This window comes from Erinaceus europaeus, chromosome X (assembly GCF_950295315.1).
Source record: "Erinaceus europaeus chromosome X, mEriEur2.1, whole genome shotgun sequence".
Classification (NCBI taxonomy): domain Eukaryota; kingdom Metazoa; phylum Chordata; class Mammalia; order Eulipotyphla; family Erinaceidae; genus Erinaceus; species Erinaceus europaeus.
Window position 1 is genome coordinate 42,579,180 of NC_080185.1, and position 19,687 is coordinate 42,598,866.

At 44.3% G+C, this 19,687-nt stretch overlaps 1 protein-coding gene across 2 annotated transcripts in view; it reads left to right on the forward strand.

Annotated features, from left to right (window-relative positions):
* LOC103125606 (A-kinase anchor protein 17B-like) overlaps positions 1-19,283 on the forward strand; it is a 72,313-nt gene extending 53,030 nt beyond the window's left edge. For both annotated transcript variants that reach the window (XM_060183467.1, XM_060183468.1), the window contains 2 exons: positions 9,528-9,849; positions 14,594-19,283. In XM_060183467.1, the coding sequence (XP_060039450.1) occupies positions 9,528-9,849; positions 14,594-16,204 (1,933 nt within the window). In that variant the 3' untranslated portion in view covers positions 16,205-19,283. The remainder of the gene's footprint in view (positions 1-9,527; positions 9,850-14,593) is intronic.
* The last annotated feature ends 404 nt before the right edge of the window (positions 19,284-19,687 follow it).

Here is a 19,687-nt window from a genome sequence, read left to right on the forward strand (position 1 = left end):
AATCTACTATCCACTGTATATTCTAGGGGTAACAAGAGGGGAAAGGGAACGAGAGCAGAGATACACACATAGAGAGTCCACTCTGAGTCAGATTTCGTTTCCAGAAGATGTGATCAGAGCACACGCTGCTAGCAGCTTCTCAGTCCGCCATCTTCCTGGAACCCACAGAGATCTTTCTTTTTTAAAGATGGGCTGGGAATTTGCTTGAACTGGGATCCTTACACCGGCCCTTGCACTTTGAGCCACGTGCGCTTAACCCACTGCACTGCCGCCTGACCCTTTGGGCATATTTTCCGATCAGGCAATTGACACTACAGCTTCTTTACTTAATAAAACACTTGTCCTCAAAAGTAGCCTTGTTTCAGGATGACAGAAATCCATAACCCCTTCTTTTTTACTATACATTTTATTAGTGACTTAATATTGATTAACACAAGTATAAGATAACGGGTATAGTTCCACAGTGTTCCCGCCACCAGATTGTGTCCCCATTCCCTCCACTGGAAATTGCAGTGTTTTCTTAACCAGATCACTGTTCATCTCTGGGTTATGGTGGTGCTGGGGATTGAACCTGGGACTTTTGGGGCCTCAGACATGCGAGTCTTTTGTGCTACTAATGGCACTATCTTTTGGTCGACCAGGAACATTTTTTTTTTCCAGATAGAGATAGAGACACAGAGTGAAAGACAACAGCACAAAGGTTTCCTCTAATACAGTGGAAGCTAGGATCGCCTGGGATGTACATATGACCAAGCAGTGCGCTATCCAAGTGAGCTATTGCCCTGGCCCCACCGGGAACTTTTATAGAGGAACTATTACCGTAGCGGGCTGTAGACTTAGCTCACCTGAATAGCATACTGCTTCGCCATGTGCATGACCCAGGTTTGAGCCTGGTCCCTACCACATAGGAGAAAGGTTCAGTGTTAGAATCTCTCTCTCTCTCTCTTTCTCCCTCTCCCTCTCTCCACTCCCCCCCATATTGCTTCTCTGTATCTTAAAAAAGAGAGCCTACCAGGAGCCAGGCAGTGTTGTTGCAGGTTAAGTGCACATGGTACGAAGCACAAGGACTGGCTCCCCACCTGCAGGGGGTTCGCTTCACAGGCGGTGAAGCAGGTCTGCAGGCGTCTTTCTCTCCCCCTCTCTGTCTTCCCCTCCTCTCTCCATTTCTCTCTGTCCTATCCAACAACAACGGCAGCAATAACAACAACGATGAACAACAAGGGCAACAAGGCAAAAATAAAAATTAAAAGTATGAAAAAAAGAGAGCCTACCAACTTGAAAGGTTTTCTAATTTCCCTAAAATTTACCCAATTTTACTTAGCCTAACAACAATTTGTTTGTTAGTTTCTTTGATGTTTGTTTTTTCAGACATGGGGCCATGCACATGTGTGATTTCACTGTTCTGGGTTGTATTTTTACTTCCAGAAAGAGAGAAGGAGAGAGAGCATAGTGTCAGAGCTTCCTCTGGTTCCATATTGCCTTCCATATGGTACTGGGACTCAACCTGGGCCTGCCAGAATGGCAAGGCACATACCTCTCGCTCCAGTCCAGGAAAAAAAAAACTTAGTTTATTTTACTTTTGTTTTAAAAATATTTTCTTTGGGGGGTCGGGGTGTAGTGCAGCGGGTTAAGCACACATGGCACAAAACTCGAGGACCGATGTAAGGATCCCAGTTCGAGCCTCTGGCTCCCCACCTGTGGGGGGGGGGTCACTTCACAAGTGGTGAAGCAGGTCTGCAGATGTCTTATCTTTCTCTCCCCCTCTCTGTCTTCCCCTCCTTTTTTCTCTCTGTCCTATCCGGCAACAACATCAATTATGACAATAATAATAACTACAACAATGATAAAAACAACAAGGGCAACAAAAAGGGAAAAACAAAGAAATTAATTAAATATATTAAAAAAGATAATTGAAAAAACATTTTCTTTGATACAGTCAGTAATAATCAGACTGACTTATTGACAAGAAGCCATGGCTTTGGTGAAACTTTTTAAAAGAGGCATTTGGGAGAGAGAGAGGATATGAACCAGAGCGTTACTCTGGCATAAGCAGTGGCAGGAATTGAACTAGAGACATCATGAACACAAGTGTGATGTGCTACCCACTCTATCACCTTCTAGCCTTGAGACTGTTTTTTGTTGTTTTTCCTGACGGAGGTTTCCTTGTGTGAAATTAAGGTCGATCTTGTATTCATTTCTTTGACCTTTTCATTGTTTCAGCTTGGGAGCTTGAGCCTGTAAAGGGCTATTAGCCTGCTCAAGGTTTGCCAACAGCATGTGAATGGGCCAGAGCTACTTGTTTTGAACACAGTTTAACCGTCTCCCCCATCTCCCCTCCCATGGCAACACTTCCGGTCTTTCCTGTTAATAGTAGCCACGCAAAAAAGGGGAGAAAAACAGTGATGTTCCATGTGACCTTTTGGTTTGTGTGTGTGGGAGAGGTGATAGGCCTTACTCATCAAGGTCACATCTATGACACTTGTGCATAAGTTGAGCTCGGTCAAGGTAACTATTACCCAGTTTACCAGGCTGAACACAAAGTCCGGATAAACCTCCAGCTTTTGGCTCAGCCTTCACTCAGGTACATGCCCCCTCCCTCTGTGGTCTCCACCCCCCCTTCCCTTTGCTTCCTCCACAAGCTCCTGACCAAATGCATTTCAACTTCCAGAAGTCATCAGTAAGAGAAAAACTCACCTCTTTCTGAATCCATGTGTTTTTCACAGTTGGGTGCTGTGTTAAGTAATCTGTACCAGGGAGCTACTCTTACTTTAAGGTTCTCTGAGTGCCTAGCCTTACCTCAGTTTGCTTGTGTGAGACTAGCTCATATGAAGTTTCGGTCATAAGCATGAGATTCTCACTGTGAGTGTTAAGTCTGGTCATCCCTGCTTCTTGTGCTTTGAGAAAATAGGGGATATTTCACTGCTTCTGGGTTAATTTTTTAAAATATTTATTTATTCCCTTTTGTTGCCCTTGTTGTTTTATTGTTGTGGTTATTATTGTTGTCGTCGTTGTTGGATAGGACAGAGAGAAATGGAGAGAGGAGGGAAAGACAGAGAAGAGGAGAGAAAGCTAGACACCTGCAAACCTGCTTCACCGCTTGTGAAGCGACTCCCCTGCAGGTGGGGAGCTGGGGGCTCGAACCGGGATCCTTGTGCCAGCCTTTGCACTTTGCATCACGTGCACTTAACCCACTGTGCTACCGCCCGACTCCCAATTTTTTTTTTCATTTAATGAGTGGGGTGGGGAAGGATGAGATTGATAGAGCTTCCCCTGGTGCTATAGCACCTCCCATGTGGTGCTGGGGCTCAAACCTGGATTGTGTATATATCTAGGACATGTGTCCTACCTGGTAAGCTCTCTCACCTTGCATTGGGTCTCTAAATACATCTGATTGACCAACTCCATCATGCATTTCCCCTGGCTGATACATCATGGTGTCATCTGATCCTAAGTCAGACTTTAGGGTCAGTAATACCAGAGTCCCAGTAGCCTGAGTGAGCTGTCCTTCTGACTTGAGGCAAAGGGCTGGCAGGAAAGCCTATGACAGTCACTTTTTGCCTTATGACATTTGGCCAGTGACTTGTCACAGTGGTCCCAATGGACTGCGCCACAGAGCCTAGTAGCTATGCCATCTGGGCTGAGGTAATCACACTCAGTGATATTTGCACAATGACAAAAGCCCTCCAGTGATGTGCTTCTCAGACAAAAGGAATTCCCCAGCCCCTGTCCTTCAGTGAGCCAGGCTCCTAAATACCTTCTCAGTGGCACAGTAATTAGAAACCAAAAACTTCCTCAGGCTTTGAGCTTGGGGTTTATACAAATAGGAGACTGATTACATCACAGTTATATAGATACAGCAAAATAGGCAAAGGGGCAAAGACCGGCTAGTCATGATGGGCGGGGGGTCATGAGTCCATGTTACCAGCACTCGGCTACATGTGTTCAGGTCCCGAGGGAAGCAGCATGGCAGGTCCCAAGGAGGAGAGCAGGCAAGGGGCAGCAGGAACAGAGACCAACTTCTGCCAGACACTGACTTAAATCAGTTTCTACAAACCCACAATCTCTTGCTTGATATTTACTAGTACTTTTTTTTTCCTGATTTGTTTTTCAATTTTTATTATCTTTATTTATATTAATTAGATAGAGACAGCCAGAAATTAAGAGGGTAGGGGGTGATAGAGAGGGAGAAAGACAGAGAGACACCTGCAATAATGCTTCACCATTTGCAAAGCTTTCCTCTTGCAGGTGGGGACTGGGGGCTTGAACCTGGGTCCTTGTGCATTGTATCATGTGCACTCAACCAGATGCGCTACCACCCAGCCCCTGTTTTTTTCCTGATTTTTAAAAATATTTATTTATTCCCTTTTGTGGTCCTTCTTGTTTTATTGTTGTAGTTATTATTGTTGTTGTTGGATAGGACAGAGAGAAATGGAGAGAGGAGGGGAAGACAGATGTGCTGTCAGTCTAACATGAGGAATGCTTTTACGGTAAAAGTGGAGAAAGTGTTCAAGAACACAGGTTGCCTTCTCTGTATGACAAGTGACACGTAACAGTGTCCACAGAGATAGGAACCAATTTCAGTTTACCAAATCGAGGTATGTGTACAACATCCATTTGCCACAATTCATTGCTAGAAAGTTCTCTGAGATAAACAACCACAGGGAGGGGGGTGGTGGTGGTATTCACAAGTGATAGCTGGCCAGTCTAGACATGAAAGAACCATGACTCGTGCCTGAGAAATATCAAATCATTTAACTAAGGCTTAGCACCTTGGTTAAAACAGGAGTAGGAATTAGTAGCCAAATTCAAGGTAGCACACACTGCTAGTCTATATGTACCATGCAGCTTAGTGACCTGGGGCAAATGACAAATTTTAATTTGTCCTTCATAATCAGTATCAATAATTCCAGGATGTACTTGGGCGTTTTGAGAGGTTAAACTAGAACACCCTAGCAAAAGATGAGTATTGGGGAGAGGACCCCAGACTCTGGTAGGTACAATTTCTATTTTATATCTTCCAGTTAAAAAGCATAGGAGCATTATAAAGCATTTCACAATAAACAGTGGCTTCTACGATAAATTTGAGTGAATATACAAATCCATATCCCATTATTCTAGTAAGTCATGTCCCCATAGAGAAACTTAAAGGTCTAAGACATAGGGGCACAGTAAGGTGACCCATTGTGGTCCGTGCCTGTAGTAAGTGGCTGTCATTCACAGCTGTCGAGTAGCCCTCATTGATGTGCCGGGCAGAGGGCCAGGGCCTTACTTTTTGTTTCCTGGCAGAGTATTGTCTCTTACATAAATTCTGGATGACAGTGGGTTGCCCAGTAAAACCTCTTTTACAAAGTAGGCATTGATAAATGGAGGTTTTGAATAACTGTCATCTCTAGTTATTTTATAATTACATTGTGGGAGATTTCCATAACAATTCCTCTGTATATAACCTTTTTTTTTGTTGCATTTAAAACAAACCTTATTTTGCATGGGCTGTACTGGCCTGGTTTACTGCAGCGATAACATGTGCTTTATGGGTTTGAGTCCCTCCCTCAGTCCACACTTTTGCCATCTGAGCAGTATTTAAATCTTGACCTTTAAGTGGCCAGATAACTCCTTTAGAATCTTGGTTTGCATTATCATAGGCTAATTACTTAATAACAATTTTGGCTACCTTTTTATTACCTGTTGCATCTTATAATCTGTCCACAAAGTCCATGTAGGATTCTGTGCCTTTCTGGAAGACAGAGTTAAAAAGACCTCTCAGGAGTGTTGGGATCTGGTATCTCATTCCAGATTATCTGATTGTCACCTGTGCAGCAAGGCACAGCCCCTTTTTTCCAAGGTTCATTTGTTCACTGGGAGAGGCAAAATTACCTTCACCCACTAACTGACTGGCTGGGATCTTCTTGTCTACAGCTAGAGCTGTAGCAAACTCTTTGTATTTGTGGGAACACAGAGCACTTGCAGAATTTGGCATACCAATTTTCACCTGTTGTTTCCAGTCATATGGGAGAAGATAATAAGCGTCTGCGATAGATGTGACACGGCCTCTAGTAAAAGGAGTCTGTAATCTTCGGTGCTCAAATGACTGTCTAGGATCTTTGTAAACCTGATAGGGCAAAGTTTCATTATTATTATTTTTTTTTCGCCAGTCCCTTCCTCTGTAGTAAGCACGGGAATAGTGTGAAGGTCAGACAAACCATCTTGCTTAAGCCCTTCCTGAAAACATTGCTCAATAACACTTTTGAACGAAATTTGACTGCCTTTCTCACTGGCAGCGGAGAGGTCTGAGTCTGTGGTAGTGAAGAGAAGCAGCGGAGAAGTTGGAGGAGCAGAAGTTAGAGAGTGGTTAAGTGAAGCAGAGTCATGTGATATAGTAGGTTGAAGTTGTTCCGGAAAGGAGTCTGGTGACTTCACAGGAAGAGGCAGAAAAGTTAAGGAAGGAGGGGAGGAGCAGCTAGATAAAGAATTTCTATGGATCAGAGGTTGCAGGGCTCGGGCAGCAGGAGAAAATCTTTCTCTCCCCTTCTCTGTCTTCCCCCCTCTATCCATTTCTTTCTGTCCTATCTAACCACCACAACATCAGTAACAACAATAATAACTACAACAACAATAAAAACAAGCTTAACAAAAGTGAAAATAAATAAATAAATAAATTTTTTTAAGTTAAAAAAAAAGAAAGAAAATGGTGTGGTGTGGTGTGGTGTGTGTGGTGTGGTGTGGTGTGGTGTGGTATATGGGACCGTTAAACAATATGGTGACAGGCCATGTTCACCCCATTCTCTGGTTAAGTCTGTGAATAGATAGGCGAGAATAAGTTTGCAAGAGAGATACAGGCAAAGCGGCTTGCTTTGGCTCAGTGAGAAAATGCAAGAAAGGTTGGGTTTCAGGTACACCAGAAATGGTTTGTGCCTAGGAGGCAGCTGAGAAAGAAGATACGGATTCCAAGTACGGAAGAGAAGGAGAGGTTATGGAAAAGTTTTGTTATAAAGAAACCTGCACTTGCTTCAGAGCAAATAGGCAGATATTATAGATCTGAAGCTGTTTTGCTGTGACCAAACTGGTATTTTTATATAAATGTCATTTTTTTTCCATATCTCAACCGATAAATGTCCGTGTTTGGGAAGACATGTGGAGACAACTTTAATTGTGTGTAAAAACTTATATAATTCTTGGCTGGAACAATGAATTTTATATAGCTTTAAGTCTCCTTCAGTTGTCTGAGGTGAATATATTCTTCCTTAGAATGTAATATCCCAGGGGCCCAGGCACTTGCGTGGTGGGTTAAGCGCTTATGGTGCAAAGCACAAGGACTGGCTTAAGGATCCCAGTTCAAGGCCCCAGCACCCTACCTGCAGGAGTTCGCTTCACAAGCTGTGAAGCAGGTCTGCAGGTGTCTTTCTCTCCCCCTCTCTGTCTTCCCATCCTCTTTCGATTTCTATGTCCTATCCAATAACAACAATAAACTGCAAGGGCAACAAAAGCAGGAAAAAATAGCCTCCAGGAGGAGTGGATTCGTAGTGCAGGCACTGAGCCCCAGCAATAACACTGGAGACAAATAATATTAATATTCCCATAGTGAGAGTTTCAAAAAGGGTGAAAATAGAAGAAAGCTTAAAACTAAACCTAGATCATTTACCAGGAGCTAGCATATGCCAGTTGGGTCCCTCCCTGATCATCTTATGGAGTCTAGAAGTATATGTTTAGTCAGTCAAAAAAACAGCAGGCAGAAACGGTAGAGATTTAAAAAAAAATTGACATGTGGTAGATTTAAAGTTGAATCAAAACCATAGCGGGCAAAAAACAGTGTGGGTCAGACAGATCAAACATGTGTGGATATATATATTTTTTATTTATAAAAAGGAAACACTGACAAAACCATAGGATAAGAGGGGTACGACTCCACACAATTCCCACCACCAGAACTCTGTATCCCATCCCCTCCCCTGATAGCTTTCCTATTATTTAACCCTCTGGGATAATGGACCCAAGATCATTGTGGGATGCAGAAGGTGGAAGGGCTGGCTTCTGTAATTGCTTCCCCGCTGAACATGAGCATTGACAGGTCGATCCATACTCCCAGCCTGTCTCTCTCTTTCCCTAGTTGGGTGAGGCTCTGGGGAAGCGGAGCTCCAGGACACATTGGTGGGGTTGTCTGTCCAGGAAAGTCTGGTTGGCATCATGCTAGCATCTGGAACCTGGTGGTTGAAAAGAGAGTTAACATACAAAGCCAAACAAATTGTTGAACAATCATGAACCTAAAGGCTGGAACAGTGCAGATGAAGAGTTGGGGGGAGTGTCTCCATTTTGTAGATAGCTAGTAGGCATATTTTAGTTATATTCCAAAGGGCCTGTGGCTATACTGGTTTTTTTTCTTCTTTTTCTTTTATCCTCTGAGCCTGAAATTTGATATGCAGGTAGATCCAAGTTATTGTCTGGGAAGATGATATCATGGCTGGAAAAAGGACCAGAAAATTAGATCAGGGAAGAGAGTAGCTCCCAAATATGGGAAAGGTGTATAAATATCGTTGACTGTACATCCCATCCATTTGATCTGATCTGGGGCCCAGATTCAGCTTAGGAGCCTATGTAACCTCTGCATCCCTGTAGATCTGAGCTCACATTCTGTGGTCATGAGTAGGAACGTTCCAAGCCGCCCCAATTTCAGGACCCATCTTCCTCAGGTGGAACATAGAGTATGATGTTCATGCACATTCTCTGCCGCTGTTGATCCATGTTGAGGGCAAGGTCCTATGGGGGGGCATGTGTGGGTAATTTAAAGTTGAACCGCATCAGGAAAAAAAAAGGTGGGGTAACTCAGCAACACATTTGGGCCCCATATATCATAATTAAAAGGTGAAAAAAAAAGGGAGTCGGGCGATAGTGCAGCGGGTTAAGCTCAGGTGGTGCAAAGTGCAAGGATCGGAATAAGGATCCCGGTTCAAGCCCTCGGCTCCCCACCTGCAGGGGCGTCGCTTCACAAGCAGTGAAGCAGGTCTGCAGGTGTCTGTCTTTCTCTCCCCCTCTGTCTTCCCCTCCTCTCACCATTTCTCTCGGTCCTATCCAACAATGACGACATCAATAACAACAACAATAAAAAACAAGGGCAACAAAAGGAAAAATAAATATACATTTTTTTTTAAAAAAAAGATAACTCTGGCATAGCTTTGAGATGGGCGTTTAAACAAATGAGAGGTTTATTACATTGCAGTTATTTAGGGATAGAAAAATAAGCAAAGAGGCAAAGATCGGCTAGTCATGATGGGCGGGGAACATGAGTCCATGTTACCAGCCCTTGGCTACATGTTCAGGTCCTGGGGGAAGCACCATGGTGGGCCCTGGGGAGAAAGAGCAGGCAAGGGCAGCAGGAACAGAGAGTGCCTTCTGCCAGGCAGACATTAGCTTAAATCACTTTCTGTAAACCCATAATCCCTTGTGGGTTTGTGTAAGTCTATAGTATGCTTGTCAGGCCATATGCTAATTACGCTTATGTTCCAACAAGTGGTTGACTCTTACTCATTGTGCAGAAAACGGAAAGAGGAGGAAAGGCGAGCCCAGGAGAAGAGGAGGAAGGCCCGGGCCAAGAGACGTGCCCTGAAGGAAAAGGACCGCCACAGGCAGAGGAAGCAGAAGGACAGAGCCAAGGTGGAGGAGGCCATTAAGGAGGTTGCGGAGGAGCCCACTGAAGAGGTTGCGGAGGAGCCCACTGAGGAGCCCTACTCATCCTCGCCCGAGTGGGAAGAGAGAAAGTACCTGCTGGCTCAGAGGCGGGTGGAAGCCCTTCGCTTACTACGGGTCCTCCTGAGGGACATTTCAGTAAAACTCTTTTCCGGCCCTCGTACACTTAGGGTAAGTACTGACCTCTCTGAAGCACACTTTCCCCTAGACTCAGGACCCTGTTGAAAACGAACTTGGTGGAACAGTGTGCATCCATTGAGCTTTGTTTCCGATGGGCTGGGTTCTGATCACTTCATTCACAGGAGAGGTGCCCCAGATCCCCCAAGTAAGGAGCAGGGTCTTCCTTTGCCAGAAAGGCTCTCAAAGTCTTCATTTGACAGTTCATATTTTGTGTTTTTGCATATAGAAACTCACCTGAGGGATTTTTTTTTTTTTTTTTTTTTTTGGTTAACTAGAGCACTGCTCACCTCTGACTTATGGTCGTGCTGGGGATTGAACCTGGGACCTCAGAGCCTCACATGAGTCTTTTTGATGAACCATTATGCTGTTTCCTGGCCTGAGTCTTAGAGTTTGTTTTGTGAACTGTGGCCTCACCTTTTGTCTTGTTAAGCAATCAGGGAGTCCAGCGATGGCGCAGCTGGTTAAGCGAACGTGGTGCAAAGCGCAAGGAGCAGCGTAAGGATCCGGATTTGAGCCCCTGGCTCCCCACCTGCAGGGGAGGCGCTTCACAGGCAGTGAAGCATGTCTTCATATGTCTGTCTTTCCCCCTCTCTGTCTTCCCCTCCTCTCTCTACTTCCCTGTGTCCTATCCAACCATAACGACATCAATAACCATAACAATGTTAAACAACAAGGGCAACAAAAGGGAAAATAAATAAATAAATATTAAAAAACAAGCAATCAAGCTAAGTAAATCAGGATAGGGGGAAGGAAATAATCTCTCATTTACACTTATAATAACGTATACTAGTTTTTGCATTTATTAATATGAGAGAGAAAGAGAGGGAGTAGGAGAACTAGACTATCACTTTGACACATGAGATGCTGAGGATTAAATTCTGGACCTCATGCTTGAGAGCACAATTTTTTGACCCACTGTACTACCACCTGGGCAACTGGATTATTTATTTATTTATTCATTCATTTATTTATTTATTTTTGGATAGAGACAGTGAAAAGGACCACCATAGCAAAGCATCCTTCCATGAGGTGTGCGGGGGGGCAGGCTGGAACCTGGGTCAAGGACATGGCAAATCAGCACACTATCCAGTTGAGCTATTTTGCTAGCTCCGTGTGTGTGTGTGTGTGTGTGTGTGTGTGTTTGTGTGTGTGTGTGCCTGTGCGCGTGTGCGCACTTTAGTTTGCTTATGTTGTGGAGGATTGAACTTGGTACTTTGGAGCCTCAGGCATGAGAGTCTATTTGCATAACCATTATGCTGCCTACCCCTGCCCCCAACCCTTTTTATTTTATTTTTTATTTATATTTTTTATTATTTGTTTTCTCTTTTGTTGCCCTTGTTTTTTTATTATTTTTGTTATTGTTGTTGTCATCATTGTTAGATAGGACAGAGAGAAATGGAGAGAGGAGGGGAAGACAGAGAGGGGGAGTGAAAGATAGATACCTGCAGATCTGCTTTACCACCTGTGAACTGACTCCCCTGCAGGGAGCCAGGGGCTTGAACCGGGATCCTTACTACTGTCCTCGCGCTTTGCACCACATGTGCTTAGCCCGCTGCACTACCGCCCGACCCCACTTTTAATTTTTTAAGTTTGCCTTCATGACCGCTGAGAGTGAGTCTTTTTTAAGACCTTGTCTCTTTAAATGTGGACGTTGTCTAATTCTCGACCTAGCTGATCCCTTCATTCCCCAGGTCCCCAGGTCCTATCCCAGGCTATGTGGTAGCACTACAGTGCTCCCTTTGTCTCTGGGGGTTCAGGGCACACTCTTGCAGCAGGCTGGGGCCTGCTGGCCACACCTTTCACTTGCCCTGTAGTTGTACAGAGCATACAGCCCTGTGAACAGAGCCACTGCCAGTGCCCACAACTCCCACTCCTTCTGCTTCCTCCATGTATTAGCTGTGTGGTCTGGACTACAGGCTTTTTCTTTTTGTAAATTGCCACTGGGGTTATCTCTGGGGTTCAGTGCCTGCATTGCAAATTCACAGCTCTAGGTGACCATGTTTTCCTTTTTTTTTTTCTTTCTTTCTGTGTTATTTTATGAGACCAAGAGAAATTGAGAGGGGAAAGGGAGATAGAAAGATAGACACCCCCACCTGCAGGGGAGTTGTTTCACAAGCGGTGAAGCAGGTCTGCAGGTGTCTCTCTTTCTCTCCCCCTCTCTGTCTTCCCCTCCTCTCTCCATTTCTCTCTGTCCTATCCAACAATGACGGCATCAGTAACAACAAAAATAATAATTACAACAATAAAAAAACAAGGGCAACAAAAGGAAATAAATAAATATTTTTTAAAAAAGAAAGATGGACACCTGGGAGTCAGGTGGTGGTGCGGTGAGTTAGCACAGGTAGTGCAAAGCACAAGGACAGGTGTAAGGATCCCGGTTCGAACCCCCAGCTCCCCACCTTCAAGGGAGTCGCTTCACAAACCGTGAAGCAGGTCTGCAGGTGTCTAGCTTTCTCTCCCCCTCTCTGTCTTCCCCTTCTCTCTCCATTTCTCTCTGTCCTACCCAACAACGACGACATCAAGAACAACAATAATAGCTACAACAATAAAACAAGGGCAACAAAAGGGAAAATAAATATTTTTTTTAAAAAAGAAAGATAGACACCTGCAGACCTGCTTCACTACTCATGAAGCTTTTCCCCTGGAAAGAAGGGTCTCGAACCCCAGGTCGTCCTTGATCATGTAATGTGTGTGCTCAACTGGGTGCACCACCACCCAGCTCTTTTTCTTTTAATTTTTTATTATCTTTAATTATTTATTTATTGGTTGGAGACAGCCAGAAATCAAGAGGGGGGTAGAGAGGGAGAGAGACACCTACAGCACTGCTTTACCACGTGGAAAGCACTCCCCCTGCAGGTGGGCACCGGGGACTCGAACCTGGGTCCTTACACATTGTAACATGTGCAGTCAACCAGGTGCGCCACCACCCGGCCCCCACCACCCAGCTCTTACATCTCTTTTCTGTGTTTCTTTTTTATTTTTGTGCAGCAACCATCTTAGTTCTCATATTGCACAAGAGACATTCTTATCCATTATCTGTGTGTGTGTGTGTGTGTGTGTGTGTGTGTGTGTGTGTGTGTGAGCGCACACACGTGCACACACTCATTTGCTTTAGTCATGCACATTCCACATGTGAATCCTTTTTGTTCCAAATAATCCAATCTCAGCCTTTCTGATTGCAAAGTAGTACTTCATTGTATATACATCCCACAGTTTCTTTTTTAAAAGACTTTATTTGGGGGGCTGGGTGTTGGTGCACCTGGTTGAGCACACACGTTATAGTGCGCAAGGACCCAGGTTCAAGCCCCCATTCCCTACCTGCAAGGGGAAAGCTTTGCAAGTGGTGAAGCAGGGCTGCAGGTGTCTCTCTGTCTCTCTCCCTCTCTATCTCCCCCTTCCCTCATGATTTCTGGGTGTGTCTATCCAATAAATAAATAAAGATAATTTAAAAATTATTTTATAACACTTTTTATTAATGAGAGATGTAGGAGAGAAGGAGGGGGTAGGGAGAGAGGAAGAGAGAAAGAGAGAGATAGAGAGAGAGAGAGAGAAAGAAAGAAAGAAATGGAACCAGAGGATCACTCTTGTATGTGTGCTGGCAGGGATTGAACTTGGGACCTCATGCTTGAGAGTCTAATACTTTATCTACTATGTCACCTCCCAGACCACCCCCACAATTTCGTGGGGCATTTAGGTTGCTTCCACACATTGGATATTGTGAATAATGCAGCTACAGACATGGGGGTGCATATAACCTTTCCAATTTGTGCTTACCTGCCCTTTGGATATATTCCTACGAGTAGTATTGCTGGATCATAGAGTATTTCCATGTGTTTTTGCTTAAGGACTCTCCAAACTGTCGTCATTGTCATCGCCGTCTTCTTCATTTATTTTATTTATTCTTATTTCTTTATTTTTTACCAGAGCACTGATCAGCTCTGGTTTATGGTGGTACAGGGGATTGAACCTGGGACTTTGAAGCCTCAGGCATGACAGTTTGTTTGCATAATGCATTATGCTATCTACCCCTGCCCTATTATTATTATTATTTATTTTCCCTTTTGTTGCCCTTGTTTTTTCTTATTGGTGTTGTAGTTATTACTGTTGTTGTTGATGTCATTTTTGTTGGATAGGACAGAGGAGAGAGAAATGGAGAGAGGAGGGGAAGACAGAGGGGGGGAAGAGAAAGAGAGACACTTGCAGACCTGCTTCACCGCCTTGTGAAGGGACTCTTCTGCAGGTGGGGAGCCAGGGCTTTGAACCAGCATCTTTATGCTGGTCCTTGTACTTCGCTCCACATGCGCTTAACCCGCTGTGCTATCGCCTGCCCCCCCCCCCCCCGCAAATTGTCTTCTGTAGGTGCTGTACCAGCTTGCATTCCCACCCACAGTGTAGGGAATTTCCTTTTTCTCCACATCCTCGCCAATACCTGTCATTTTCTGTTTAGTTGATGTAGGCCATTCACATGGGTGTGAGGTGGTTTCTCTACCGGTAAGTGATATGGAGCCTTTCTTTGGTCCTATGTCTGTGGGTGTTTATTTTTTTCATGAGAGATTTTTTCCCCATTTTTTTTTCATTTGTGACTAATAGTGGGTTACAGGTTTGTAAGAATAAAGGATTACAAGAGTCCACACCACACCCACAAATCAAAATTTTGTGTTCCCACCCTCTCATCTCCCAAAGGTAATCACTATAGATTCACGTGAGATTTCTTTTTTAACCTTTCTCTTTGAAGGAATCCACAGAGCTAGATCCAGAGGAGGGAAATGGTGCAGACCCCAAAGCTAACGGTGTTCTTGGCAACACACCGGGGAACCCGAAGAAAGCAGACTTAAATACTCAGCATCTTCACAACCAGGATGATGTACCGACACGTCATATTGCCAAGCCAGACAATAAACAGAGGCAGAAAATGAAGAGGAGGACTCACTTTCAAGAATCTTCCCACCATCCCGAGAAAAAAAGAACACGCCACTTATCCAGGAAGGCGAGAACTAGAGAAATGTTACCCCGTGCCTGTGTTTTGGTCTCTGACCAGAATTCTTTGCAAGTCACTATGATTCAAGATCAGTCTTTGGAGACAGAAGACTACCGTAGTTCAAATGGTCTCTGTCTTTCCAGATTCTCTGCATGGCATCACAGCCAGAAGCAGAAGGTATACGAGACTGATGAGTTTATTGACTATCTGCTCAATTATTACCAAGCTCCGGAATATAGCCGCGTCTGCCTACAGCCAAGTGACTTGATGCATGAATGCCACTGGCAGCGGGCTGTCCACGCTACAGAGGACGGACTGCAGATCAGTTTGAGAAAGCTCTGGTGTCACTCGAGCAACCTGTCCCCAATGCAGTTCCCAGGAGGGATAGCATCGCCTCAGGAGGAGAACCACTGGACAAAGATCTGTGCTCAGCAGACAGCACCAAAGAGTGGGAAAATGGATTATATCCGAGAATGCATGAAGCAGTTGCAGAATCCCCGCAGCGTCCACGAACCTGATTGTCACCTGTCACTAGATGAGGAAGAGAGTTACCTGATGGAAGAGACCCAGATTCACCAGGTCAAAACTTCTAGAACCTCAGGGAAAAGCCTAGCATTCTCCCCAGCCAGGTCAGTCGATGTATATTTGAACTTGAGTGATTTCCTTGAGGAAATCAGTAGCGATTCAGAATGCTTCAGTGAAATCCTCAGCATGGACAAAGAGGAGAAAGAGAAATCCATGACCACATGCTCCAGCTCTCCCGAAAGAGGATTCATCAACACAGATGAAGTCGGCACCTTCAAGCAAGTTCCATCTAGTCAGCAGACCCAGTATTCGAGGTGGCCACATGAAGCAGAGGAGAAATGCTTGAAATTCGAGCTTAGCAACCCAGGCAGCAGGGTCAAGTGTGCAACACAACGTACGTGGCTTGAGTGTGAACCCGGTTCCCCCAGAGATGAGAATACTAACAAGAAGAGGGCATTGCTGGTCACTGCCCACCTTTCTGATGCCTACTCCCACCAGGAAGACAACCCTGAAGATCCTTTAGACAATGTCTGCAAAAAGAGGAAGAAGTGTAATGACAAGACCTTTGGCCAACGAGTGAGCGACAGGGCTTCTCATGTGCCAGGAACACCATCCAAAATGGCGAATGCTCGCCACCTAAGGGATGTCTCCCAAAGAGGAGACACCCCATGGGAGTCTGAATATAACCAGGATACCAGAAGGTTCAAACAGCATGAGAATGTGAAAGCTTGCATGCCAAAGTCTGGCGATTCTTCTGTCGAAGAGAACGGTGAGGAGTACCTGGACAGTGGAAGCTACGTAGGAAGCAACCACACAAGTTCTTTATATTTCCAAATGTTCTAAAGATCTCTTAGGGCAAGAAAATCCTCATCCACCACACACACACACACACACACACACACACACACACACACACCACACACACACACACACACACCACACACACACACACACACACCACACACACACACACATACACACACACACACTCACACTCACTTTCATTTTTTTTTTATTTAGTTATTTATTTAGTTATTTATTTTGTGCAAGAAGAACATGTAAAGCCAAATAGAGGTCCTTTGCTAGCAACTCCAGAGCAAGAATGCAACCCTGCAGAGATTGGGCTGGGTTCAATGCAAACTGTCATTTGTCTCACTGAAGTATAAAGTGTCAATTGCACTGCAGATATGCTAGCAAGCTTGGGAAAGGGAAAAAAAAAAGATTTGAAAACAAGATCCAGATTCAGAAGCTGGGTAGAATAACGTAGTTGCCAAGTGTCTTGATCTAAGCATGCATTTCTACTGCTCAGCTAGCTACTGGGTGCCAATGAGAGCACTTGAACACCAAAAGGAGCTGAGATGCCCCTCTGTGGACTCCTTAGCTGTCTATAATGCCATCATTTGGTGTCATCCATCTTCCGAGGGGATGACAAGAGTGCCAGTAAGGATCTTGCTGCATTCTTTAATCTGATCAGAAAGACCACGTGCAGCAACAAACATGCCTGGCTTTTATCTAGAAAGAATTAGAGACGAGAAGAGAGACGGCAGCTAGAACACATGGTAGACTTTTTCATGGCATCAGAGAGATTCATAAGCTCCCACTGGGAGGAATGTCAACGTGTTAATATAACCATCGGACTCTGATACCTGCCCTTTGAGAGACAGTTCTGGCAGGGAAAAATAATCTAAGGGGGGGGGGGAAACTCAGTCCTTTGAGGCTTTTGCAGACAGTAGGCCATTAGGCAGAGCTGCCTTGTGAAAAAACACCCTGACATTCTCTCCCATAGAAGGAACAGGGTTACAGTGACGGGGCCACAGGGACCTGTAGAAGGATCTGTTGGAAGATTCTGGGGCACCCCCAAGGGCTCTTGAAAAAAGAAGACTGACAGTGTCTTGTTTCAGGTGATAGAATCCTTTCACTCAGGGTTGGGTGACATCATTTATCAGTAGTTACCGAATCCCATCTCCCCCCACCCCACCCCACCCAAAAAAAAAAAACTGATTTTTATAAACCAATCTACAAGTGCCTCCTCAATCCTTTATCACGCCATGGAATTAGGAAGAGTCTAAGGGCCGAGACCAGAGTTTTCTAGTTGGGGGCAGGGGTGGGGGGGTTGGTACATGTGCAGGATTTAAAAACCCTTCACATAGATGATTTATCTTTTTTCCTTACTGGTTTCGGACTTCTCAAATACATTTTTCAACAATAAGATTTATATATATATATATATATATATATTCACAAAGATTTACCACCTTCATGCATGTTCTCTTGAGAGCTCAGCAGATTCTTCATTCTGCCTTATATTGGATTTAGGATCTCAGGGGCAGTCGATGGCCTTCTTGTTCCCTTCCCTTCCCTTCCCCCCCGCCCCCCGCAAACAAGGCCCTAGTATCTGACATGGCAATCAATGACATCAGTGAGCTCAGACTGCCTGCAGCAGGGAAAAGGGACTGTCAGCTACAGGCAGCACTTTCATCATCGCACGATTCATTCCAGTCTTAACTTGATAACAGTAAAGTGCTAGCTGGTAAAGCCAGCATGGGATGCCAGTCAGCACCCTTGCCCGGAACAAAGAGGCAGCAGGTGTGCTCAAAACCAGCCTCTACAGCTCTCTGGCATCTTAAAGGGCTACGCAGACTTCTCATTTATTGAAACTCTTTGTCACCAGATGTTTCATTGATCAACCTTAATAGAAGTGATGGTAACCCATGCAAAGGTTTGGCAAGGCATGGAACACCACAGATGATCTTTAATCCAAATTGGGTTGGGGGTAACTAACCAACAAGTCATTTGTGGACTTTTCTTGTCTTTGACTTGACTTTCAAGCCAGGAACACTGCTGTCCAGACTCAGTTTGGCTTGTCAAAGTCTCAACAGTTGCTCACAGGGCGAGTGCCTTTTCTCCTCTGTAAGGACTAGCTAGCAGTGTGTCTATTAGTGTTTCATGTACTGTTGTCCACGGTAGCCTTGTAAACTAGGAACAGCTTGCCTCTTGTCAAGCACCTGTTGGTAACTAGGTATTAACTCTATCCTCTAGTGAAACTCTTGCCTCCTTATTGTTTCTCATTTCATGCCATGGAAGCAAAAACCAACCAAACAACAAAAACAAAACAATCATTCTGCACTTGTCATGGAAAGCACCTCTACTTGCTTTAGAAATAAAAGCCCATCTCTTCTTTAACTTGCTAACTTTCCTTTGCAGTTTGTAGGCATGAAAACAATTTGCTGCTCAGTGACCCAAGATAAAACGAAACTGCAGAATATAGCACGTGCTTTTTTTTTTTTTTTATAGTAGAATTGAGAAGTCACTTCTGTATAACATTTTGATCTTTTGTTTTGCTTAATACCATCCTTGGACCTCTGAGGGAAAATCTTCAAGTACCAGTCTTATGTTTATTTTTCTGTACAACCTTGGATTTTTATTATGTCTTGTGGCACTGTGGTCTAGAGCTAAGTTAACATTCGCTGCATTGGCCTTAAACAGGGAATAACAACTCATCCTGTAATTTTGATTTGAGTGGCCTCATAAGGAATCAGGACAGAAAAGACTGTAATCACTTGCCTATTGCTTGACACTGTTATCTGTTGTTCTGTTACTTATGTGGCACAGAAGTGTTTTCTCACACATTTTTCTCTCTGTCCTATTACACAAAGACCCCAGCTTTCGACTCCGTTTTTAAAAATGGCTGTTTTCATGTTTTCCCCTGTGTGTGCAACTGCTAGTACTTTAAAAATGTTGAAGATCTGTGTTTTGGGTTGTTTTTTTGTTGTTGTTACTTCCTGTTTGTTTGGAATTCTCAGGTGGAAAAGCCACAGAACCTGATGATCTTGAAACTAGGAACCAAATACATGTATTTTCCTTTATTGCAAGAATGTTTAAACTGTGACCTTTCCAATAAATGTTGATAATTCCATTCTGAGGCCATTTCTCTTCTTTTTCTTTTTTCAGGGACTAAGATAAGCATTTGTTAGGAGAAAAGTAAAGACAAAAAAGGGGAAGAAAGTACAAGCTTTGTAGGCATGTAGAATGAATATATATATGGGGGGGGAGAGATATGAAGGTCCCAGCCCCAAGACTTCCAAGCTTTATAGTCCCTTCAGAAGAAGGGTGGCCCCTTCAGAAGATACGCTTCAGCCTTTGTTCTTCAGGCGCTCACATCTGCCTCCATCAACAGTTTACAGCTTTTTTGCAGTCAGGGAGGTAGCCCTCAGGATATGCAGACAGACACACTGGTGCTTCTGGGCCCTGCCTCTGGTCCTTTCTCCCTGCTCCTTTTTTTTTGACTTAATAATGATCAAAAAGATTTTAGGAGGAGGGGTACAA